Source organism: Canis lupus, chromosome 20 (assembly GCF_048164855.1).
Source record: "Canis lupus baileyi chromosome 20, mCanLup2.hap1, whole genome shotgun sequence".
NCBI lineage: Eukaryota > Metazoa > Chordata > Mammalia > Carnivora > Canidae > Canis > Canis lupus.
The window spans coordinates 43780168-43806146 of record NC_132857.1 but is presented as its reverse complement, the minus strand read 5'-3'; the positions used below and the strand labels follow the sequence as shown (position 1 = coordinate 43806146).

Sequence of the window (25979 nt, the reverse complement as noted above, 5' to 3'; positions counted from 1 at the left end):
TAATGATTAAAAAACTCAGGAGGTTTAGTCTTATATGTATAAAGAGTTAGGTTCATTTATCTGGAAAGTTTGATTTTGGAGAAATACATTTTTCCAGGGAGATCAAATGGGAAGTTAAATAAAGCCATTTCTGGGGATTGTCAAATTTCAGGATAGCTTTCAGGGGACATTGGGAAAAAAATAAAGTGAGAAAATATAAAAACTGAAAACAGTCACAGAAATTGATGAATCTTTGGAAATTTTTGACAGCTTAAATGGCATGACTTTAAAACATTTTTTCCTTTCAGCAGTTAGTTAAGATTTTATTTATTCATTCATGAGAGAGAGAGAGAGAGAGAGGCAAAGACACAGGCAGAGGGAGAAGGAGGCTCCATGCACCGAAGACTTCGGCTTCGACATGATCAGGGTTCTGGGATTGAGCCCTCCATCAGGCTCTCCACTCAGCGAAGAGTCTGCTTGTCCCTCTGCCTCTCCCTGCTTGTGCTGTCTTCTCTCTCAAATAAACTCTTAAAAAAAAAAGAAAGAAAGAAATTGAAGTGATATTTTAAAGACTTAAACTTCTGAAATTACTTGAAAAATTGCTAAGTTATTTAATATAAAATGAATTTGTGAGGTAAAGGAAATGTTTCCAACTTCTGAGTATGCCATTTCTTTCCTATGATAACTTTGCTATGAAACTAATACATGATTATTTAGAAATTGTAGGTAGGCAAAAAACGTTTGCATATAGAATAAAATGGGATCATATGTTTTATAATTACAATTTCTTTGGTGTCATTTAGTTTTTCATATTGATGTTTTTTGCTGTGAATGCATATACACTGTAATTTAGAAATGGTCGCATTGACTAAATCATTCTTGGAGAAGAGTCCAACGAGTTCTTTCTCTCTCTCTTTTTTTTTTTTTTGCTGTTTTTTTGTTTTAGCATAAATTTATCCTTAAATACCCTCTCATTAAAATGAAAACATTTCTTAAGTTAGAAATGAATATTTACTAATGGGACATCTGTTTTTAAATAGAATTCGAGAACTCACCTCATCCAGAATTGGTTTACTGACTCGAATCAGTGGGCAGGTAGTACGGACTCACCCCGTTCACCCAGAGCTTGTGAGTGGAACATTCCTATGCTTGGACTGTCAGACAGTAATCAAGGATGTAGAACAGCAGTTCAAATACACACAACCAAATATCTGCCGAAATCCAGTTTGTGCCAACAGAAGGAGATTCTTGCTGGACACAAATAAATCAAGATTTGTGGATTTTCAAAAGGTATTTATTTATTTTTAAAGATTTTATTTATTTACTTGAGAGAGAGAAAGAGCGTACAAGTGGGGGGAGGGTCAGAGGGAGAAGCAGACTTTCCACTGAGCAGGGAACCCAATGCAGTACTCCATCCCAGGACCCTGGGATCATGACCTAAGCTGAAAGCAGATGCTTAACCCACTGAGCAACCCAGGGACCTCTCAAAAGGTAGTTATTAATGTCTGTTTAGTTCAGGTTCAGTATATGCTAATAATTCACCTCTAGGCACTTGAAGTTATTATAAGCTTATTTAGATGATGTTAAGCATGTAAGTTGAGAATCATTATATATAACTATAGATTTAAGCCCAAAACTCTTAATACAAATTTCAATGATCAATATATAAATGTGTTTTGACCTTTAATAACTTGGATTGGAAGCTCCTTCAGACTGTGACAAAATATATTTATCAGAGAATAGATAATAAACGTAAGATGATGATGATGGTGAACTAGTGTTAAGAAAACTTTGAAGAAGTGGAAACTTGTTAAGACCTCGTGTTGGTGGTTAGAGAGGAAGGCATGAATAAAAGGACAAGCAGAAATGTACATCTTTGTTTGCTTGTTTGTTTTAAATATTTTATTTATTTATTCCTGAGAGACACAGAGAGAGGCAGAGACATAGGCAGGGGGAGAAGCAGGCTTCCTGTGGGGAACCTGATATGGGAATCAATCCCAGGACCCCAGGATCATGACCTGAGCAAAAAACAGATGCTCAACCAGTGAGTCACCCAGGTGCCCCAACATGTTTGTTGATAGCAGTGATGATTATCATGATTGAAATGGAAGATCATCTGAGGGATGATTTGGTGTGAGGTGTGAGGTACTCCAAGCCTTAAAAATGTCAGGCTGGGAAATTTGGATCTATCTTGATAAATAAGGGGAAGGTATTTTCAGGAGATGTGAACTTTTCTTTTTTAAAGGAAGATTAATGGGACATTGGTGTGTAGTGTATAATAAGAGACTAACAATTAGGCACTTGTAGTTACCTAGGCAAGAGTTGGGAGATAGCAGTAAGAATGAAGATTGTGGGTGGAGCCCATCTGAGGTCCCCACAGAACTTAGTAAATCTTTGATAGGCAAAGGAAAAGAAAAGTTGCAGCAGCTCAAGCATTCAAGTATGGGAGAATGAGTACCAGCTTAAAATAATTAATATTAGCTTCGGTTTTTCATCCTTAGTGTTTTATTTTATGTTTTTATTTTTTTTTAAGATTTTATTTATTTATTCATGAGAGACAGAGAGAGAAGCAGAGACACAGGCAGAGGGAGAAGCAGGCTCCATGTAGCAGGGAGCCTGATAACGGGACTTGATCCTGGGACTCCAGGATCACGCCCTGGGCTAAAGGCAGGCACTAAACCGCTGCGCCTCCAGGGATCCCTCCTTAGTGTTTTAATATCAATCTGGGACTTAGTTTATATGAATCACATACTCTGCCAACAACTTTGGGTAAGAGGTGCTTTATATTTGAAAAAAAAAAAAACATGATAGAACAACCAAATACGAAGTGTAAATCTAGATTGGGCCTTAGTTTGTAAAAAATACAAAAAACAGTTGTAATGAAGGACACTTCACAATTGAGGAAATTTAAGGATGTACTAGATAGTAGCAGATCTTATTTGTCTTGCTGTGGTAATGATACCATGTTTACGTAGCAGATGGTCTTCTAGGAGATGAGTATGAAAATAATTAGAAGTGAAATATCTTGATTTTTATAATATCTTTCAAATAATACAGTAAAGATATGTGTGTATCTAAGTAATGTTAACAGTAGTGTTGAAGTGGCATGTATAAAGTATGTGAAATTTTCCATAAGATTTCCCTGAAAATTTAGTGGAAGATGGAACAGAATAGATCTTTAGGGATCCCTGGGTGGTTCAGTGGTTTTAGTTTTAGCACCTGCCTTCGGCCCAGGGCGTGATCCTGGAGTCCCGCATCGGGCTCCCTGCATGGAGCCTGCTTCTCCCTCTGCCTGTCTCTCTCTCTCTCTCTCTCTCTCTCTCTCTCTCCCTCCCCCCCCCCCGTGTCTCTCATGAATAAATAAAATCTTAAAAAACAAAAAAGAATAGATCTTTACATAGTTTGAGAAAGTAAGCAAGTAAGAAAACATTTCTTTAATAAGAGTAAAAGTGAAGTTTTTATCTTTTTTATTGATTTCAGTATAGTTAACATACAGTATTATAGTTTCAGGTATATAATATAGTGCTCTAGCAGTTCCATATATTAACTCAGTGCTCATTGTGATAAATGTACTAAAAGTGAAAGGGGTTTCTTTGTGTTTTTTATTTCAAAGATTTTATTTATTTGAGAGAAATCGAGTGAAAATGGGGGGAGGAGCAGAGGATGGGGGACAAGCAGACTCTGGGCTGAGTGCAGAGCCCAGTATGGGGCTCAGTCTCATGACCCTGAGCTGAAATCAGGAGTTAGACACTTAACTGCCTGAGCCACCCATCTACCCCTAAAGGTGAAGTCTTTAAGTAAATGTCATCTCTTACCAAATTGGAAGGAGTTTTAGCATAGAAAATTTTTAAGATGAAGTTTGGCAATTGTCAAAAGTGCAAATGGTAAGAGTTTGGAATATGTCAATATTTCTGGCATTAATTTAGATTATATGGCATTTGAAAAATAATCTTTTCTCCTTGGCCATTGTTATAGGTTCGTATTCAAGAGACTCAAGCTGAGCTTCCTCGAGGGAGTATCCCCCGAAGTTTAGAAGTGATCTTGAGAGCTGAAGCTGTGGAGTCAGCTCAAGCTGGTGACAAGTGTGACTTTACAGGGACTCTAATTGTTGTGCCTGATGTCTCTAAGCTTAGCATACCAGGTCAGTAATCTTCAGCTCAAATTTAACAAATTCTCATTACCTGAAAACAGAACATTCAACTTCTAGAATCTTCATTGTCTTGTTTTTGGCTACCCATCAGGGTGAGCAAGGAAAGTATAAGATAGAGACAAATTGATTTTGCTACAAAAAATACTGTTCTGAAAAATTTCAAGGCCTAAATTAAATATTTGGATTTATAGGTTTTGTTTATTTGAACAATTTTGATTCTCAGCACCTTTGGTGTTTGAGCTGTGAAACAAACTATCATTCTTTCAGGAGCGCGTGCAGAAACTAATTCCCGTGTAAGTGGTGTTGATGGATATGAGACAGAAGGCATTCGAGGACTCCGGGCTCTTGGTGTTAGGGACCTTTCATACAGGCTGGTCTTTCTTGCCTGTTGTGTTGCACCCACCAACCCAAGGGTGAGTCTTTAATAGAATGACCTCCTCTGCAACAGTCACAATATAGGCTTCTGAAAGTACTGAGTTATCTAGTCAGTGTTAATGGTGGCAGGGTTGGAGGGTGGGTTGATTCTTTAGGGTTTGTGTTTTGTGTGTGTGTGTGTGTGTTTTGTTTTTTGTTTTTAAGATTATATCTATTTGCAAGAAGAACATGAGCAAAGGGCAGAAGGAGAGGTAGAAGCAGATTCCCCACTGAGCAGGGACTCCATGCCGAGCTCAATTCCCAGGACCCAGAGATCGTTAACCTGAGCTAAAAGCAGACACTTAACCAACTGAGCCACCCAGGCGTCCCTGATTCTTTAATTTTAAAACCAAATCTTTTCATGTCTTCCTGACCTTGAAGAAAAGCCTGTTTTCATGTTTAAGAGATCAGTGCTTTAAGAGCATTGATATAAATTATCCATGATAAAATTTTTTAATTACCACAGTTCTTCTTTCATGCTCCTGGAGAAAATACAAATAGAAAAATTTAGTAATCTGGGAAGTAAACTAATTTGCTTTTTCTGTGAGTGATGGATTCCTGGCATTATAGTTGTGTAGAGCTTGTGTCTGCATCCTAATGGGAAAGCAATGAGAAAAAGTTTGGAAAATAGTCCAGTATTGGAAGAAGATGGGTGAATGTAATATTCTGTTACTGCATGTTCATATCAGTGATTAACATTTTCTTATGGCTCATCTCTTGAGCATTCAGATTCATTTAGATAGCAATATAAAACAGTGGTAGCTTTTTTGTTTTTAATTCACTGGAGAGAACAAACTGTAAAGTATCTCGATTAACTTAGATCTTACTAGTTTGGGGGATTTTTTTTTTTTTTTTTAAACCTTTGTAGTCAACAGATTCTGAAGTTGAAATCCCAGGCTGGTTTTTGTTTGTTTGTTTATAATGAAGCTCTGTATCACTTTCCTTTGTTTTCATGCAAGTGTATTTTCCTTTGTCCTCCACCCTTCAGTTTGGAGGGAAAGAACTCCGAGATGAGGAACAGACTGCTGAGAGCATTAAGAACCAAATGACTGTGAAGGAGTGGGAGAAAGTGTTTGAAATGAGTCAGGATAAAAATCTGTACCACAATCTCTGTACCAGCCTGTTCCCTACTATACATGGTAAGAGTTCCTTCCATTTATGGCATAAGATTGAAATCAAGATGATTAAAAAAAATAGCAATAAATACTTAATGTTCACTATACTAGAACCTCAAATTTTTTTTAAAACAGCAGTAAGTGATTTCTTACAGCACATAAAGCAGATCCAAAGGTTTTTTAGTGGATTTACAAGGGATATTAAAAAGTCATTTACAATAGGACAGATACTACATGATTCCACTTAAAGTGAAGTACCTAGAATAAGCAAGTTCGTAGGGACTCAAAGTAGAAGGAGGTTACTAGGGGGAGGGAATAGGGAGTTAGTATTTCATGGATAGTTTCTGTTGGGAATGATGAAAAGTTCTGGAAATGGATAAGAGTGGTGGTTATAAAATATAGTGTACTTAATTCCACTGAACTGTATATTGAAAAATGGTTGGAATGGTAAGTATTTTGTTATGTATATTTTACCCTGGTTTTTTTTTGTTTGTTTGTTTGTTTGTTTTTTATTTATGATAGTCACACACAGAGAGAGAGACACAGGCAGAGGGAGAAGCAGGCTCCATGCACCGGGAGCCCGACGTGGGATTTGATCCCGGGTCTCCAGGATCGCGCCCTGGGCCAAAGGCAGGCGCTAAACCGCTGCGCCACCCAGGGATGGTTTTTTAAAAAGAAATAAGTCATTTAGTCTTCTTTTTCTAGCTTTAGGGTAGAACCGTACTTAAGTACATTATAATGTGCTAGATTAATATCCTGATTTTTTTTTTTTTTTTAATTTCAAGAAGGAAATTCTTGATGTTTCTTGGCTATATGTACTATGTCTATACCTTCAGTGGTTTCTTTATGGTTTTCTTGGCTCTCAGTTGCTAGTTGCTCACCATTATTTAACCTGTTTTTTGGAGTATGTGACTAAAGTTTCAAGCTTCGTGCTTTACCCTTGCTTTTTCCATCCTTTCATAGTGAATTATGACAGGAACTCAGAGGGGTTATGGGTATTTCTCATAGATATTTTTTTAACTATTTAAAAAGTAACCTATTTTCTATCTAAATATTTGGCCAGTGACATTGAACTGAAATCCTTTATATTAATAATCCTTTATGAATTCTAGAGTATCTTCCCTTAATTAAGTGTTCAAATTTTGATCCAGCTCTACTCCCCACCCAGAAACTTAATCTATTTCTGCATAACAAATTACCCCAAAACTTAGTGGCTTCAAACAGCAGTGTCTCTTACAGTCTGTGGGTCAAGATTTGAGAAAAGTTTACTTGAGTGGTTCTGGCTGAGTGGTGCCTACTCAGTCTTTGATGAGGATACAGCTAAGACATTAGATGAGGCTGCAATCATCTGAAAGCTAGGCTAGGCTGAAGGATTTACCTGTTAGTGCTGGTTATTAACTGGAAACTCATTTTTCTTGCCACATGAATCTCTTCCGCAGGTCTGTTTTCATGTTCTCACAACACAGCAGCTTCTTCCTCTAGAGTGTGTGTGTCTCCAAGAGAGCAAAGCAGAAGGAAATAAAATTCTTCTCAGGACTTAGTCTCAGAAGTTAAGCACCCTCACTTTACCATATGCTATTTTTTTAGAAGGAAGTTATAATAAAGTCCAGCTATTCCCTAAGGAGAGGAAAATTAAGCTCTGTTTTCAAGTGAGAAGATTTAAACAATTTGTGGACTATTTAAAAACCATGACACTTCCTGACACATTTATTTCAAAGATCATAAGTCAAAGTTTGTTTGTGAAATGGATTTTTTTTCTCTGCCTTTAAGGGATGGTTTGCCCAGCACTTAGTTGATAGAATTCACAAAAAGTCATAATAATTAGCACAGAAAAAAATTTTTAACAGCACATATTTAAAGATCCAGTTTTTTTTACTATACATTTCCTTTTCATGTAGGATTCATAAACAGCTTGTAGAAGAAACCATAGATCACATTCAGTATCTTATCTAATCCATAGCAGTTCATTTAGTGAGTTTATATTCAACACTGTTGGTGATACAAAAGAAGTAAATCGTGTATTGTTTCCTCAAACTCTTGATACAACAATAAATTCTATTAGAATTTGCAAATACAGTGTGCTGTGGTGGACATAGTTTATTTATGGAGTTATTTGAGAAGTACTACATCAGGAAAGACTTTGTGAGAAAGTAGGACTTACAGACAAGGAACGGCTCTTAGGATGGTGAGCATCAGCATCTGTGCCATCTGTGGTGTATAGGTGAGAACATTGGGATAGTGGTTAGGTGGCTTTAAGTTTTACGAAGAAGAACCAAGATTAGAAGCCAGGTATTTTTACTTCAGTCTTACACTTCACTTCAGCTTTCTTGGCTCTAGGTCGGTAAACATGCCTTATAGTCATTTTTGAAATTGTTTAACCTCATGTTGAAAAATAACCTTGCAGGATCCCTGGATGGCGCAGTGGTTTAGCGCCTGCCTTTGGCCCAGGGCGCGATCCTGGAGACCCGGGATCGAATCCCACGTCGGGCTCCCGGTGCATGGAGCCTACTTCTCCCTCTGCCTATGTCTCTGCCTCTCTCTCTCTCTGTGTGTGACTATCATAAATAAATAAAAATAAAAATAAAATATTTAAAAAAAAAAAAGGAAAGAAAAATAACCTTGCGTTTTCTTTTTAGGCAATGATGAAGTAAAACGGGGTGTCCTGCTGATGCTCTTTGGTGGTGTTCCAAAGACAACAGGGGAAGGAACCTCTCTTCGAGGGGACATAAATGTTTGCATTGTTGGTGACCCAAGTACAGCTAAGAGCCAGTTTCTCAAGTAAGTGTTTGCCAAGGTAGTACATTGGAAAAAACAGTATGCATAGTTCAGGCTTTCTGTGCTAACAAGAATGCAGTGTGCCTTTATTAAAGCAGCAGTATAAATTACAACTGTTGAATATATAACTTGCTTATATTAAATTACCTTAATTTGGTTTTGTTTTTGTTTTTTAAGATTTTATTTATTTATTCCTAAGAGACACAGGCAGAGGAAGACAAGCAGGCTCCTCACAGGGAGCCCGATGTGGAACTCGATCCTGGGACTCCAGGATCACGCCCTGGGCTGAAGGCAGGCGCTAAACTGCTGAGCCACTCAGGGATCCCCTTACCTTAATTTGTTTTAACAGAATGTAATAACATTTTACAATTTTTTTTTTAAGATTTTATTTATTCATAGAGACACAGAGAGAGAGAGAGAGGCAGAGATACAGGCAGAGGGAGAAGCAGGCTCCACGCATAGAGCCTGACGTGGGATTCCATCCAGGGTCTCCAGGATCATGCCCTGGGCTGCAGGTGGCGCTAAACCACTGCGCCACCGGGGCTGCCCACATTTTACAATTTTTTAGAATAGGAAAAAAAAAAATTTTAGAATAGGGAAAATTTACCTATAATTCCAATCCCATTTTGAGTTGTCTTAATCCTTGTATAATACCTTTGTGTAATCTTTTTAAAAGTTTTTCAGTATGTGAATATTTTCATGGTAATAAATCACAACATATTTTAATTTTAATTTACCCTAAATATGTTTCCTTATTTTCACATTTTTTATTGGTGTACTGTAACTTACAAAATTATTTTCCTAGCTTGCCTTCATTTATTTTAATGATTATGGATGTCGGTACAGTGAACATCATGATTTGTATAAAATTTTGTTTTGTTTTGTTTCCTTTGGGAAAATCCCTAAGCATAGGATTGCTGAGACTAAGAATACAAACATTTTTAAGATTCTTATATAGAACATGCTTTCCAATAGTGCAACAAGGATGAGATGTGTTATGCTAACCATCAGCATGTATACTACTTTGGCAATTTTCACCTATTTTTAGAAGCTATAGCAAATATTTGCTTACTTACAAACTTAAAAGAAACCTAGAGGTCAAAATAGTAGCAACTGGTTTTGAAATACTTGCTGTGTTCTTGGTACTGTGTGAGTGTATGCATCTTGTGTTAGCAGCACTCAGACAGGCACGTAATATAATCCTCTTTTTTGAGGGAGGCAAACAGAACTCTGAAACTTAGTTCCTTATCCATCTTCTCATAGCTAATAGGTGACTGCTGAACCACGTGTATTAGAACTCATACGTATCTGATTGCAAAGCTGTGCTCTTCATACTATATCAAGCTGCTTTTCCTTTGGGAAATTTGTAACATGGCACTGTTCCAGAAACATTTTTAGTTGATTTGGAATTTTATAACTAAATATTATTTCCTTCACATATATCAAGGACTAGGCTTTAGATTTGAAAATATCCTATGTTGAAAGAGATTATCCTGGAGCGTCTAGGTGGCTCAGTTGATTAAGCATCTGCCTTCAGCTCAGGTCATGATTCTGGGGTTCTGGGATAGAGCCCCACATCCTCCAGGAAGCCTGCTTCTCCCTCTTCCACTACCCCTGCTTATGCTTGCTTGTTCCTTCTCTGTCAAATAAATAACATCTTTTAAAAGGTGGGGGAGGGAATTCTCTCTTCATTTCCTCTGTTCCCACTAACCGCTTCCTATCCACCACCACAAAAAGATATGCTATAATATTGCTGCTAATTCTGGTAACAGAATTATATTATACATGATTATTTTAGAGAGAAATAGCCTTTTATATCTAGTGGGTCTTTTAGCATCTTTATTGCAATATATTTTCCATATCATAAAATTCACCTCTTCTAAGTATACAATTCAGTGGTTTTAGTATATTCACAGAGTTGTATGACCATCAACATACTGGGTTTACAACATTTTCATTACCCAAAAAGAAATCCTGTACCCTCTAGCAGTCCTCATTTTCCTCCCTGACCGTAGGCAACCACTAGTCTACATTAGTGTCTCTATCTTGACATTTCCTATAAATGGAATTATATACTATGTGATTCATTGTCACTGGCTTCTTCTGCTTAACATTATGTATTCAGGATTCAGCCTTGTTGGAGCATACCAGTACTTTCTGTTATTGCCTAGTATTCTATCATATGTATTTACCACATTTCATTATCTATTTGTCAGGGATGCCTGGGTAGCTCAATAGTTGAGTGGCTGCCTTTGACTCAGGGTGTGGTCCCAGAGTCCCCAGATCGACTCCCGCATCAGGCTCCCCATGAGAGGCCTGCTTCTCTATTTTTGTAGTAAGTTTTAAAATCAGAAAGTGTGAGTCATCCATCTCTTCTTTTTCCAGATTGTTTTGGCTATTCAGAGTAACTTGAGTTCTTGCATGAATTTTATTTTATTTTTTACTTAAAAAAATTTTTTTTTAGAGAGCACACATGAGTGATGGGAGGAAGAGGAGAGGGAGGGAGAGAATCCCAAGCAGGCTTCACACCCAGAGTTGAGCCTAGTGCAGGGCTTGATCTTACAACTCTGAGATCATGACCCAAGCTGAAATCAAGAGTTGGACACCAATTGAGCCACCCAGGGCCCCCCCACATGAATTTTAGGATCAGCTTTGTCAGTTTCTACAAAGAAGGCAATTGTGATATTAACAGAGATGGTATTATTCTTATAGATCAACTTGAGATATATTATCTTTTTAATAATTTTTAAGTCTTCAGATCCATGAACATGGAATATCTTTCCATTTATTTAGGTTTTTATTTTTTTTCAACAGTATTTTGTTATTTTCATAGTATAAACTAGTGCTTCTTAAATTTGTTCATAAGGATTTTACTCTTTTTCATGCTGTTGTAAGTAGAACTGTTTTCTAATTTTCATTTTTGAGTTTTTGTTGCCAGGATATAGAAATACAATAGATTGTTGATCCTTTATCTTATAGCCTTACAAGAACTCATTTATTCATTTTTAGTGGATTCCATAGGATTTTCTATCTATCAGGTCATGTTATTTGCAAATAGTGATAGTTATTCTTTCTTTCAAATATAGGTACCTTTTTGTTTTCTTGTCCTGGCTAGACTTTTCAGTATAATGTTGGATAGAAATGACAAGAGCAAACATCAGTGTCTTGTTCCAGAACCTAGGGAGAAAGCATTCAGCCTATTACCATGAACTATGATGTTACCTATGGGTTTTTTGAAGATTTTATGTATTTATTTATGAGAGACACACAGAGAGAGGCAGAGACATAGGCAGAGGGAGAAGCAGGCTCCATGCAGGAAGCCTGATACGGGACTCGATCCCGGGACTCCAGGATCACACCCTGAGCCAAAGGCAGATGCTCAACTGCTGAACCACCCAGGCGTCCCAAACCAACCTATTTTGGAATAAATCTCACGTCTAGTTTGTCTTGTTTTTTAAGTGCAAGGCCTTCTAATGGATCCATTGTTGCCAAACTATTATTAAAGCCTTCTTTTAAAATGATGTTCTTGGGATCCCTGGGTGGCGCAGCGGTTTGGCACCTGCCTTTGGCCCAGAGCGCGATCCTGGAGACCCGGGATCGAATCCCACATCGGGTTCCCGGTGCATGGAGCCCGCTTCTCCCTCTGCCTGTGTCTCTGCGCCTCTCTCTCTCTCTCTCTCTCTCTCTCTCTCTCTCTCTCTGACTATCATAAATAAATTTTAAAAATTAAAAATAAAATAAAATAAAATGATGTTCTTGTCATGTATGAACTTCATCTTCCACTTGACAGGAGTGGGTTTAAATTGACTTCAAAGCCCAAAGGGAAAAAAAAAATAATAAAAATTTAAAAAAAATTTTTAAGAAGCCCAAAAGAGATAAGACTTTCTATTTAGTTTGTGACATACATCTTTATGAATTGCTTATGCCTAATGCCTCTCTCACGTGTTCTTTAAGAAATTTTAATTCTTGATTGACATAAGCCCTACCAGCTGACATTTCTAGAAAGTATGCTTTGTAGTCATGCGTTAATGAATATAATAACTTTGAATAGGCACGTGGAGGAGTTCAGCCCCAGAGCTGTCTACACTAGCGGCAAAGCATCCAGTGCTGCTGGCTTAACAGCAGCTGTTGTGAGAGATGAGGAATCTCATGAATTTGTCATTGAAGCTGGAGCTTTGATGCTGGCTGATAATGTAAGAAGAACATTTTATACTTTTGGTTATAAAGAAATCAGAATAGCCTCTTCTTGATCAGCAAAGGCCTAGAAGTTTCTATTAATAAGATATCCTTTTTTAAAAAACCATTTTTAGTAAATAATTCATAGTTTCATTAATCTAGAATGTATTGCCTGCCCAGAGTATGTGTGTTTGCTGTGACTAGTAGTTCCCAGCATTTTTTCCTTTCCAGACCATGACACCTCTATGAGTATGTCTGTTGCACTTTACATGTATTTGACATGAGTATGTTAGATCTGTAAAGGCATGTAAGCTGTAGCTATACGTTTATAGATGTTATGTTCCAAATTTACCCTTCATTTCCCCAGCCTAAAATCAATGCTGAGGTGACCCAGAGTATTTGACCTAGAGATTTACACAAGGTTTTGATGTTAAATAAAAATGCAGTAAGTACCTGTATGTTTTTAATCTTGCTCTTGGTTTAAAATGAGCCAACACATATGGTTCCTTCTAGCAATGGAATCTGACGAACTAGCCTACTTTAGTAGAGGAAATGAAGGAATTAAGATTGCTTACTTACCTACCTTAAAGTTGTTTAGAGAAAAGGTCTCTGGTAGCAAACTTAAGTTTATACTTGCCATTTGGCATCTCAAAGGCAGTTTCTTATGCTAATTTTTTGGTTACAAGGGTGTATGTTGTATTGATGAATTTGATAAGATGGATGTGCGGGATCAAGTCGCTATTCATGAGGCTATGGAACAGCAAACCATCTCCATCACTAAAGCAGGAGTGAAGGTATGTGTATTCACTTGTTCTGCTGCATCATGCCTTAACCTTAAAGATTAGTGTAGCTCTCGAGATGTTCACTTGGATAAAATGCATTATTTCAACATAAAATGCTGATCATTGAAATGGGAAACAGCCCTGAGGATTATTAATCCATATTCTAGGAGCTTTTTAGGGTACTATGAAAATGTGTTGTAATGACAGAAAGTAGAGGAAGTATTGGTAAAACTTTTAGCATTTCACTTCCCAAAATTTCCACAAAGCTTCTATATTCTTTGATAATGTGTACTACCAGTTGTAACAAAAAATAATCAAAGTCAACATTTTTAAAATGAAAATAATAAGTACAGTATTGTAACCAACATTAGAGAGAAACCAAACTTTTTAAATAATGTATTCAAATAGGTAAGGAAAATTTAAGTAGTAGAAGAAAATATATATTAAAAGGTGAAATCTTCTCCTGCAACTCCTATCACCAATAAATTTTGAGAGTGCTGGGGCACCTATGTGGCTCAGTCACTTGTGTCTGCCTTCAGCTCAAGTCATGATCTGTGGGTCCTGGAATCAAGCCCCACATCAGCCTCCCCTGCACAGTGGGGAGTCTGCTTCTCCCGCTCCCTCTTCCCTCCTTCCTGCCACACTGCACCTGTTCTCTCATGCATTCTCTTTCTCAAGTAAATAAATAAAAATCTTTTTTAAAAACTGTCCAGAGTTTCTATTAAAGTTACAGCCCTTTCAGAAGTTTTTCATACGTAAATAAGCATAATGCATGTATTTTATTTAGTTCTTCATTTAACTTCATAATTTTATTTTGGCAATCTTTCTATACCAGCACATGTTAGATCCATTTTTATTACCACATGGTTTTCGAGTCTGTGTTCCCTGTTTTGGCTCATTTGACTCCCATAGAGTGATATTTGGTCATTTTCAGCTTTTTTATTAGAAGGCATATTAACAAAACATCTTATCACATGCATCTTCTAGCTACAAGATAAAATTCCTAACAACAAATTGCTGGTAGTATGTCATACCACCACCGTTACATGGGAGTGCCTATTTGCTATATGCATTAGGAGACTTTAATTTTGATGATTCGGTAGATGAAAAATGCCTTAATATTTTGTTTTGCGTTTAATTATGAATAAAATCAAGCATTTTGTCCTATGTTTATTTGGTCCATCCAGATGTCTTTTTAAACCTGTAACAATGATTTCTTTTGTGATCAGGCTACTCTGAATGCCAGGACATCCATTTTGGCAGCAGCAAACCCAATCAGTGGACATTATGACAGATCAAAGTCGTTGAAACAAAATATAAATTTGTCAGCCCCCATCATGTCCCGATTTGATCTCTTCTTTATACTTGTGGATGAATGCAATGAGGTAACTGTGAGCTGTCACTGTTGGCTTCCTTTGTTATTTCCAGTTTGAATAACTAAGGGAGACAAGGCTGTAGGATATACTGCTAAACAGCTGGTACATGTGTTTGCGCTGACTTTCATTTCTCTCAGAATGGCACAGGATTAGGCAAAAGGTTTATTAAGCAAATCAAAACAAAGTCACTTGAATAGCTGGTTCCACTTAATTGAGTTGAGGAATATTGAGTTTTTGTTATTTTCATTACTCTTTTTTAATTCTCAAGAGATAAAAGGAAATACTTTACAGTTAACTCCCAGCCGTACTCTTTAAAATTTTTATAAGAATTTTTTTAGGGGAAAAAAAATAATTTTTTGGATTTTTTTTTTCCAGTAAGCTTGGAAAAAATTGGGATACCAAAGAAATTTTCCCCCCAAATCATGAGTCATTTATATCCCTATATCTTCCTATCCAGTTGATGAATGTATATCACTCTTTTTTCCTAATTATGTAACAGTTTTAAGGTTAACTATAAACTTGTGGATTTACTTGAATTCTAATATGTTAGTTATTTTTTTATTTTTTTTTTTAATTTTTATTTATTTATTATAGTCACAGAGAGAGAGAGAGAGAGGGAGGCAGAGACATAGGCAGAAGCAGGCTCCATGCACTGGGAGCCCGACGTGGGATTCGATCCCGGGTCTCCAGGATCACGCCCTGGGCCAAAGGCAGGCGCTAAACCGCTGCGCCACCCAGGGATCCCCTAATATGTTAGTTATTAAAGTTATTTATACCTATACTTAAATATTCAGCGATATTGGACAGCTCAGATGTACACAGTACAAAATGGCATTATATGGGAAATAACATTCTAGGCTAGTCTGTTCATTACTGAGCATGAAAGTCCTACATTATGTTAGGCAAAATGCATACCTCTTGCTTATAGTGAAACTTTATTATCTAAATAAAAGCTGCCTTCCATTTTGTGAATGTTTGTGGGGTTTTTGGGTTTTTTTTGTTTTGTTTTTTTCTCTTCACAAATCCATATAAATATACAACCCAGTCCTCTCCTTTCCCCATTTCCACCCTCATAGCTGGGAGTTGTCTGATTTTCATGTATTCCTGTTTGTACATGATTCTTTCGTTTTTAAGAGTTTTAATTGGTAATAATTTTAAACCTAAAGAAAAATTACAAGATATCTAATAGTGTATGTAACATTTGTGTACCCTTTATTCACATATTAACATTTCTCCATATATCTGTGGCTTTTTTTGTACCATGGGAGAGTAAATTGCATATTTTAGTGATTTTTTTTTTAAATGTTAATAATAATTCTCTGATTATCTTCATATATTGACAAGTGGCAATACAATATTGTGGCTAAGACCATGAACTCTGAAGCTAGGCTGTTCAAATCCTGGCTCAATTTTGTGTTGTGATGTAAGACAAGATATTTTACCTCTCTGAGCCTCAATTTAGTTATCTGTAAAATAAGGCTAATATTACCTACCTAATAAGATTTTTGTAAGGGTTACATAAGTTAAATGCTTCTAGACACACTTATGGCAATAGAACCTGGCATACACTGAGCACCCTAGAAATCTTAATTCTGCTATTCTTATTAGAGTCAGTTAATTCTTTCGAGAATATTCTTAGAGTGAGGCGAAGGTATGCATTAAACTTGGTAACCATTGATACATCTTTCAGTGGCATATTAGAGCTTGTTTTTAGCTATAAGTAATTTATTAATGCCAAGGATAATCTGGAGTAGATATCATTATGACTGATCAAAGTGATTTTCTTCTTTTAAATTAGGTTACAGATTATGCTATTGCCCGACGTATAGTAGATTTGCATTCAAGAATTGAGGATTCGATTGATCGTGTCTATTCCCTTGATGATATTAGGAGGTATCTTCTCTTTGCAAGACAGTTTAAACCCAAGGTAACTTGCCATTTTGTCCTGGAATAGGGCACTTAGAGGGCAGTAAAGGATCTTATGAGAATTAACTGAACCTATACTTGTTTAGGGTTTTTTTTGTTTTTTGAGTCAAGAATTTTGAATCATCAAATAAAGTAGGACATACTTTTATTTCAGCTATTATTCCTAAGAATCTTAAAATTGTGTGAGTTCAGATCAGTAGTCTACTGAATGTCCTTGAATCTTTCTCTAAGGAAGATTTGTATTCCTTTAGGTCATTGTAATGAACATGGCTTAATATTTTACAATAATTGATATAGTTCATTTAATTGAATCTGTACTGGATCCAGGACATTTATTTTTAAAGTAAAATTTGTAATCCATTTGTTCCATTTAACATTTTTCTAAAATAGAATTTTAAAAAAAAATTGATTCTGGGTGAGGTTTTTGCACTATTGTCTGGCTCAACTTTTGGATTTTAATTATCTGTCACCTTCACTGATTATCCATAATATTGAGGTTGATTCTCACTGTCCTGAAAGAAGCTTCGAACCCTATTTAAAGCTAAGGACTATTGGTTACGTATGTGTAAGGTGGCTTTCATTCTCTATGACTGTGTACTGGTCCTTCTGTGACCTTGGCATGCTTCCCTAATAGGAGGAGTTCCTCGTTCTGAAAACGAGTATTCTTTTAGTATTCTCCTTTTGTTGTTAGTATTTGACAAATAATAAGGTTTACTGAAATAGCTGTGTGACTGTGTGTGTGTGTGTGTGTGTGTGTGTAGACCTCTCTTTTTCCCAAAGACAGCATAAGTTAATTAACTGAGTTTCAAGAATATTCTGAGCATTAATTTGTTTAATGAGCTTTGGCATCTTGAGTTTAAAAGGCATTACATCAGGCAGCCCGGGTGGCTCAGTGGTTTAGTGCCACCTTCAGTTCAGGGCGTGATCCTGGGGACCCAGGATCGAGTCCCACATTGGGCTCCCTGCATGGAGCCTGCTTCTCCCTCTGCCTCTCTCTCTCTCTCTCTCTCTCTCTCTCTGTGTCTCTCATGAATAAATAAATAAAATCTTTAAAAGAACAAATAAATAAATAAAAGGCATTACATCCAGTGCACTGCTTCAGCTTGTTCTGCATCTTTTAGAAGTGGCATTTGCTTAAATACCCTGCTATAAACCTATTGATAAAATTAGTATATGAAATTCACAGGCATCCTCAGTTCTTTTGAAATCCATTTCAGTATTCTTTATTGACTTCAAAGTTTTGATCCTCTTAGTTCCCCAAAGTGTCTCTATCTAGAAGGCTCTTAAACTTATGTTTAATGCAGCTCACATCGAGTAGAAAAGCTCTGACTTCTGTAATGTTCTGAAACAGATTTCTAAAGAGTCCGAGGACTTCATTGTGGAACAGTATAAACGTCTCCGCCAGAGGGATGGCTCTGGAGTAACCAAGTCTTCATGGAGGATTACAGTGCGACAACTTGAGAGCATGATCCGTCTCTCTGAAGCAATGGCTCGAATGCACTGCTGTGATGAGGTATCAAAGTCACTTTAACGTAATGAGAGGAAAGAGCAATTGATTTATTGGTTTATAAGCATGTTTTTATCTTGAGTATGACTGTTGAGTGCTCATAGGATACATGATGCTGGGATTTCTCCTTTAAAAGTTACTATCAGGGCAGCCCCGGTGGCGCAGTGGTTGAGTGCTGCCTGCAGCCCAGGGCGTGATCCTGGAGACCCGGGATCGAGTCCCACATTCGGCTCTCGGCATGGAGCCTGCTTCTCCGTCTGACTGTATCTCTGCCTCTCTCACTGTGTGTCTCTAATAATAAATAAATTTTAAAAATAAGTAAAAGTTACTATCAAGCATTTATTGAACATAGATTAATATAATAAAATAATCATGTCATAGGTTATAGAGAACATAAAGAGGGGTTACCATTAGTAGGTAGATGATCCCCCTGAAGTATTGTCAGAAAGTCGATCATAGCCTAAAGTTACATCATCACATCACAAGAAGGGTAAGTACAATGAAGTAAGTTATTTTGAGAGAGAACACACTTAACTTTTATTACAGTATATTGTAAATGTTCCATTTTATTGTTGTTAAGCTTTTACTGTACCTAATTTTTAAATTAAACTTTATCATAGGTGTGTATGGATAGGAAAAATACAGTATATGTACGGTTAAGTAATATCTGCAGTTTAGACATCAATTATGGGTCTTGGAACATAATCCCTGAGAATAAGGCGGGAGTGGATACATTATACCACATTTTATTTATTGTTGATCCATCAGTGGACATTTGGACTGCTTCCACCTCTTGGATGTTGTGAATAAAGTGATGAATATGGGTATTCTTCATGTTTTGGATATTAATCCCTATTACATATATAATACGCAGATACTTTCTCCCATTCTATAGGTTGCCTTTTTTACTCTATTGATTGTTTACCTTGATGCTCAGAAGTTTTTGAATTGGATATCGTTTCATTTGTCATTTTTCCCTTTTGTTGCCTATGCTTTTGACACCATTATCAAATCCAATGTCTTAAGGTTTTTCCCCCTGTTTTCTTACATATGTTTTTATAGTTTTAGGTCTCCAGTCTTTTATGAGATAATTTTGTATGTGATGTAAGGCAGGAGGAGTCCAACTTCACTCTTTTATGTAAGATACCAAGTTTCCTCAGTACCATTTTTGGAAGAGACTATGATTTCCCCAAGGAGTGGTCTTGACACCCTTGTCAAAAATTATTTGACCATATAAGGATTATAGATAACAGTCATAGAATATATTCCCCCTTGTGTCTGGTTTCTTTCACACAGTATTAATACCATAAGATAATCATCCAGGTTTTGTGTAGTGGTAGTTTGTCTGCCTCACTGCTGTATAATATTCCGTCCATATATCACAGTGATTCACCCATTCTATTTTTTTTAAGATTTTATTTATTCATGAGAGACCGAGAGAGAGAGGCAGACATAGGCAAAGGGAGAAGCAGGCTCCCTGCAGGTTGCCTGATGTGGGACTCGATCCTGGGACTCCAGGATCACACCCTGGGTGGAAGGCACCACTGAGCCACCCAGGCATCCCACCCATTCTTCTATTAATGGATATTTGGATAGTTTCCAATTTGGGTTCTTAAAGGATATACATGTCTTTTAGTCTATATGGTGGTATACATTTCTGTTGGGTGTACACCTATAAGTGGAATTGTCATAGGTTTTACATGTGTTCAGTTCAGTGAAGACTGCCAAAATGCTTTTCCATAGTAGTTGTATCAGTTTACATTCCGACCAGCAGTGAATGAAAGTTGTTATACATTCTTTCCAATACTACATATTGTTGGTCCCTTTAAACCATTCTGGTGAATTTATGGTGTTAACTCCTGTTTTATATGTGTGTGAGAAAGCTAAAATGCCACTGTGGTCTGTAATGGAGAAAATCTGAGTGGTGTATCAAGAACACTGACTTTCTGATTTGCTTCATTTTGATTGGTTTAGGTCCAACCTAAACATGTGAAGGAAGCTTTTAGGTTACTGAATAAGTCAATCATCCGTGTAGAAACACCTGATGTTAATCTAGATCAAGAAGAAGAGGCCCAGATGGAGGTAGATGAGGGCCCAGATGGCATCAATGGTGAGACATTTGTTCATTTACTCTTCTGGAGTTACAGACCAAAATGTTCTCTGAGATGTTATGATAAAAGTAAACTTGTTGGGCAGCCCAGGTGGCTCAGCAGTTTAGCGCTGCCTTCAGCCCAGGGCCTGATCCTGGAGACCAGGATCGAGTCTCACGTTGGGTTCCCTGCATGGAGCCTGCTTCTCCCTCTGCCTGTCTCTCTCTCTCTCTCTCTCTCTCTCTCTCTCTGCCTCTCATGAATAAATAAAATCTCTTTAAAAAAAAAAAGTAAACTTGTTGATGGTTTTGAAACCTATATAGCAAAAGGGGGAAAAAGTGAATATTGAATTGGACTATTTAGAAGGTAAAATACAATTAAATAGCTGATATAAAATATATATGCTTGAAAAACTGAAAGAAAATACACTAAAATGGTGAGAGTGGACCTAATTCCCCAGCCTTATTTATTTTTATTTTGCTTCTGAATTAAAAACATGTTCTTGAGTACATTGAAACATAGATATTTAAATTTTGTACATAACATTGCAAAGTCATGTACTTAAACATTTGATAGGAAGAGTGTTGGAGGCACAAAAACAAGATTCAGATGATTGATATTTCACTTAGGTCCTGTTGACAGCCCTGCTCTTGTGAATGGAATCAATGGCCATAGTGAAGACATAAACCAAGATTTGGTTCCTAAAGCCTCCTTAAGGCTGAGCTTCCCTGAGTACTGCCGAATATCTAACCTTATTGTGCTTCACCTCAGGAAGATGGAGGAAGGTAAGACTAAACCTAGTGCGCACATGCTCAGTCATTCATGTAAGATGTATTTGCATAAACCACTTCCATTGCTGAAGATTCTATTTTGTCAGAAGAGATAATAAATTGTTACACAAGCCTATTTACATTAAAAAAATCTATGGGATATTAGTCTGACAGTCTGGACCTAACAAGTTCGTTGTCAGAGGGCATCTGTGTAATATCCTTGGCGTATTTTAATATTTTTGAGAAGTTGGGATCTGATAATTTGTCAAGAAGCACTTAACAAGTGTTTTTAACAGATGCAAAATCACTGTTCCTTTCAATAGCTTTACTTCAAATGGATGGACTCTAGGTTATTTATATTTTATAGGCAAGTAATTAAACTGAAAAAACCGAATTAGTATAGATACATTTAATACTAAAAATGAAGTAAAATCCTCATTTTTCCATAGGTAAAATGAAATATCTGGACACTAGTACACTTCCTACCTTTACTGCTTTACTGGCTGTTCTAACATGCCTATAGTCAGCCATGAGGCAGAAGGAAAAATGATGAAATCAGGGGGTCAAACTTAAACTTTAATTTGGTGGTTAGTCATCAGGTAATTCTTATTTAAAAGTCCCAAAATTCTGGCTTCCAGACCTCATCTCAGTGTTGTGTCTGTAATGGAAGAAGAGAATAGCAGAAATTGTCTTAGCTTACTAAACATTTGAGCCTATAGTTTTTGCTTGTGTCCTTGGGTACTGTAGACTGGTGCGAGGAAGGAGAGAAAGCAGTAAAGAGGCCACTAGGACAGACAGGTTTTAGCTGACCCTCTTCTCACATAAAACATTTGGGAGCTCACATGTTCTTGTGTTGACATTATATTTCATTTTACTCTTTTTCTTGCAACTGAATTTTAAACATGGCAAACCATTAATGGAACAGAGATAAGATTAGCACTCAGACACCATCTGCATTCCGCAGTAAATTCTGCTAGGTCTTCCTTAAAAAAAAAAAAAAAAAAAAAAAATACTACTCACCCAGTCAAGTAAGTTATGAATTTTCAGTCTTCAGGTGGCCAGCTGTGCTCTAGTCTAACCTAAGGGTACACACGGGGAGTACAACTATAAATAAAGAAGGCCACATACCAAGAACATTTAGATAATGAACTTTCAGTACACCCATAATAAAACTTTCCAAAGGCATAGTCAGTAAAGCTAGATTTTCCCATTTTTGATTTTGTATTTTATTAGCTAGAATCAAGACTAAGTATAGAGTTTTATTATACTTTGTTTCTCTGACAGTTATATTATCCAGGTTCCAACTTTTCTTGTGACTTTATAGAGTTCTGCTTTGGACTAAAGTAGACAGTCATTCAGTATAGGTAGACCTTGCTGAAATAAATTGTTAATTTTTAAATTTTGAATGAATGCCCATGGATTTCACTTCTTGGTTGATCTTACCTACATAAAGTCTTCTTGTTCCAAAGAGGAAGAGTTATTTAAGAAGTTTGCTGTTAATTTATGCTTTTAGTTGCTATTGGCAAGCATTCTCATAGATGATGAAGCATAGAAGGTGAAGGAAACACCTTCATATTTTGAAATCTTAATAAGTTTAAGAAACTTGTTTCTTATAATTTCTTTCTTATTAGATTTTTTTTCCTCAGGATAAAGTGAGGCATACTTTAATACAAGTAATACGACAGGTTATTTCAGGCTTATGCTGGAACATTGCAAATCTTGTTTCATCAGATACACTTTCTGACAGGTTGATGGTTATTTACTCTGTACATTATCTTTTTGTGTATGCAAACCCCAAGGATTCGCAATACAATTTGCTAGAAGGAAAATTTAATCCTTTTGAAATGTATTTTTGTTGCAGAAGAGGATGAGTCGGCATTAAAGAGAAGTGAGCTTGTTAACTGGTACTTGAAGGAAATAGAATCAGAAATAGATTCTGAAGAGGAACTTATAAATAAAAAGAGAATCATAGAGAAAGTCATTCATCGACTCACCCACTATGTACGTATAGAACTACTCTTGCATAATTATTAATGAGGGAAGGAGTCCACGGCTCATATCTGCAGATTCATAAATGTTCATTTATTTTGTATCATTGGGACGTAGTCAGAATTATGAGTTGTAAAATAGAGAATTTACAGCAGCTCATTGACTCATTTCCCCTGCAGAAACAAGCAGAACCTAAGTTCAATCTGGGAAGGTGGATTTAGGGTCTTACTATCTGAGTGTTTTTAACCTTTGATTTTCCCTCCCTTTGTCATAAACCTGCAAGTATTCTCACCCCTATCTCCTGTTTTCTATGTTTGCTCTTCCCCATAGCCTCACCTCTCGCATCATCCAGCTTACAGTCTGGTCTGTCCCAGTGATCACTCTTTTCTCATACTGTAAACTGTAATCTCTCTGTTCTACTTGATTGGCAAAACCCCAGCTTTGGTTAAATATAATTCTTTTACTTTACTGCATCCAAGCAGTTAAAAGTATTTTGAGATAGGCATACAACCACAGGCCATGTCCTACTTTAAATACATGACCACTAGTCTTAGGTGGACCATTCCTTTCTGCATCTTACCAACCTCACACTCTTACTGCCCAGTGCTGTGACTTCTCCCACTCTCTTACAGGAGCTTTACAGGCATACCTCCTCCCTACTCACATCAGTTGGTCATTCTCTGTATTCAGCTTGTCCGTAGCATTTGTCACTATTGATTGCTCCGTCTAAGTCACCATATTCTCCTGGGTCTTCTCCTGTCTTGCTGATTACTTCCTCTTAGTCTCTTTTCTCAAGTCTTGTAACTTTTTAAATGGAGTACTGTGCTCAGTCCTCAGACCTCTTTTCTATTTACATTGATTACCTGAATGATCTTATTTGGTTTGGAATTTAAACCCATCCACTGATGACTCCCAGATTTAGCTCTCACCTCTCCTCTAAACTCCAGATGTCTAGCCAGCTGCTTACTTGTAAACTACAGGCATCTCACGCTTAATTTGTTCAAAATAGTTCCCTTCCCCCCACACACAGTGTTCCCATTTACTTGTTCTAAGCCAAATCCCTTAGAATCATCCGTGATTCCAATTTCCCTTCACAGCTTTTCCTTTTAGCAGTAAACCCTGTGAGCCCTGCCTTCAGTATGTGTATTCTGTGTTCTGTCCTTCCCACCTTCACGTCTTAAGCTACCATGCCCAGATTTTCACAGGACCCTCCTCGAACTGTCCTCTCTTGTACTGGCTCTGTGTCCAGCAGCCAGACAGATCTTTTAACAAATCAAAAATATTTTAAGATTTTATCTACTTACTCATGAGAGGCAGAGACACAGGCAGAGGGAGAAGCAGGCTCCATGCAGGGAGCCTGATGTGGGGCTCGATCCTAGGACCGTGGGATCACAACCCCAGCCAAAGGCAGATGCTCAACTGCTGAGCCACCCAGGCATCCCACAAATCAAAATGGTTTAGTGCCCTACCTTCCAGTCCTTCCTCACATTTACAATAAAATCCAGTCTCCCTACCATAGCCTGCAGAACTTACACAATCAAATCTCTGTCTCCGTCGTTCACCTCATTGCATAGGACTGTTCCTGTTGCTACTCAGTGGTGCTGGCCTTGTTTCTATTTTTTGGACATCAAACTTGTGTCCACTTGCCCTTTGTCTCTTTACCCAGATCCCCTCTTCCAGTCAGTGTCTGCTCACACGGTCCCTCTCAAAGAGGTAGTTCTTGGCTGGCCTGTCCCAATAAGAGCCTCCTTCTTGGTATCACACACTAACCCTCTTTCCTGTTATTTCATAGTGCTTATCATTGTCTGGCAGCAGATGTTCAGCTTGTCTCATTAGAATGCAAGCATCACGAGGATGGGGACTTTGTTTTGTTGACCACTGTATCCCCAAGATCTGTAGTGGTGCCTGGTACAGAAAGGTCAAATATTTGTTGAATGATTGAATTTCTCTGTTTAAATGGCAGATTTACCTGTCCTGCAGGTGTTAACTATATAAATGTTATGTGCAGGTGTCACATATCTGGGTTGTGTTATCTGAAAAATCATTTACATGTGGAAGTAGATGAGTATGATTACAAGTGTTTGTGTGTTGTGGGTGAGGTATTGAGAATAGCTACTTCGATCAGAATTTAATAAATAATACCTATGAAAATAAAGCTGAATTGGGATTGTGTGCATTCAGAGGTCTTTCTGCTGGGCAGTGTGTTTGCATCAGGCCAGTCCTACCCAACCTAGTGTCTCCCGGAATCAGTATAAGATAAAATGACCCACACAGGAAATCCACATTGGGATACTTGGTGAAATTAGCTGATCTAAACTGGGGCTATCTTTTTAAGTTTACATTACCTGAGCCAGCTCACTACAAAAAACTAGAGAAATTATCAAGTGTTCTTTCTATGAGGGTGTGTTAGTACATAAAGTGAGTTCTTGAAAGTGTCCAGTCCCTCTTAGTTTCAATAGTGCTCATACTGTGGGACATTTCTGCCTTTTAGGATTAAATCACTATTTTCTGAGTTCTTTGTACACTTGGCTGGGAGTCCCTCTCCTTTCTGGGTTTGTTTTGTTTTAGAAAGAGAGCACACATGCCCTGTGGGGTGGGAGGTGGAGAGGGGTGGGAGGAGAGGAAGACAGAATCTTAAGCAGGCTCCATGCCTGACTTGAGGTTTGATGTCACAACCCTGAGATCGTGACCTGAGCTGAAATCAAGAGTCAGACACCTAACCAACTGAGCCGCCCAGGTGCCCCTCATTTGTGTGGGTATTTTAGAATGACTTAAGGTACATTTTAAGCTATGTGCCATGTTCTACCTTTTTTTTTTAACTCCTAGCTCAGAATGAAAATTGTTACATGTTAATTATCTTTAGATTAATACTTTTATCAAGAAAACACCACTTTTATCAGAGCGATAAACAGAATGATAAGCATATTAGA

General features: G+C 37.3%; 1 protein-coding gene and 1 long non-coding RNA gene across 2 annotated transcripts in view; one reads left to right on the top strand and one right to left on the bottom strand.

Moving 5' to 3' along the window:
• Positions 1–25979, top strand: part of MCM6 (minichromosome maintenance complex component 6) — a 33417-nt gene that overhangs the window by 6693 nt on the left and 745 nt on the right. The window contains exons 4-16 of the mRNA XM_072789041.1: positions 1020–1269; positions 3955–4120; positions 4397–4542; positions 5532–5682; positions 8295–8436; positions 12485–12626; positions 13296–13403; positions 14621–14776; positions 16566–16694; positions 18045–18206; positions 20175–20310; positions 20920–21075; positions 22922–23061. Coding sequence (XP_072645142.1) covers positions 1020–1269; positions 3955–4120; positions 4397–4542; positions 5532–5682; positions 8295–8436; positions 12485–12626; positions 13296–13403; positions 14621–14776; positions 16566–16694; positions 18045–18206; positions 20175–20310; positions 20920–21075; positions 22922–23061 — 1984 coding nt within the window. The remainder of the gene's footprint in view (positions 1–1019; positions 1270–3954; positions 4121–4396; positions 4543–5531; positions 5683–8294; positions 8437–12484; positions 12627–13295; positions 13404–14620; positions 14777–16565; positions 16695–18044; positions 18207–20174; positions 20311–20919; positions 21076–22921; positions 23062–25979) is intronic.
• LOC140611926 (uncharacterized) lies at positions 18386–24720 on the bottom strand. Its single transcript, XR_012013234.1, has 3 exons — positions 24583–24720; positions 22081–22139; positions 18386–18491 (listed from the first exon to the last, which is right to left on the bottom strand). It is a non-coding gene; the product is annotated as an uncharacterized lncRNA (long non-coding RNA).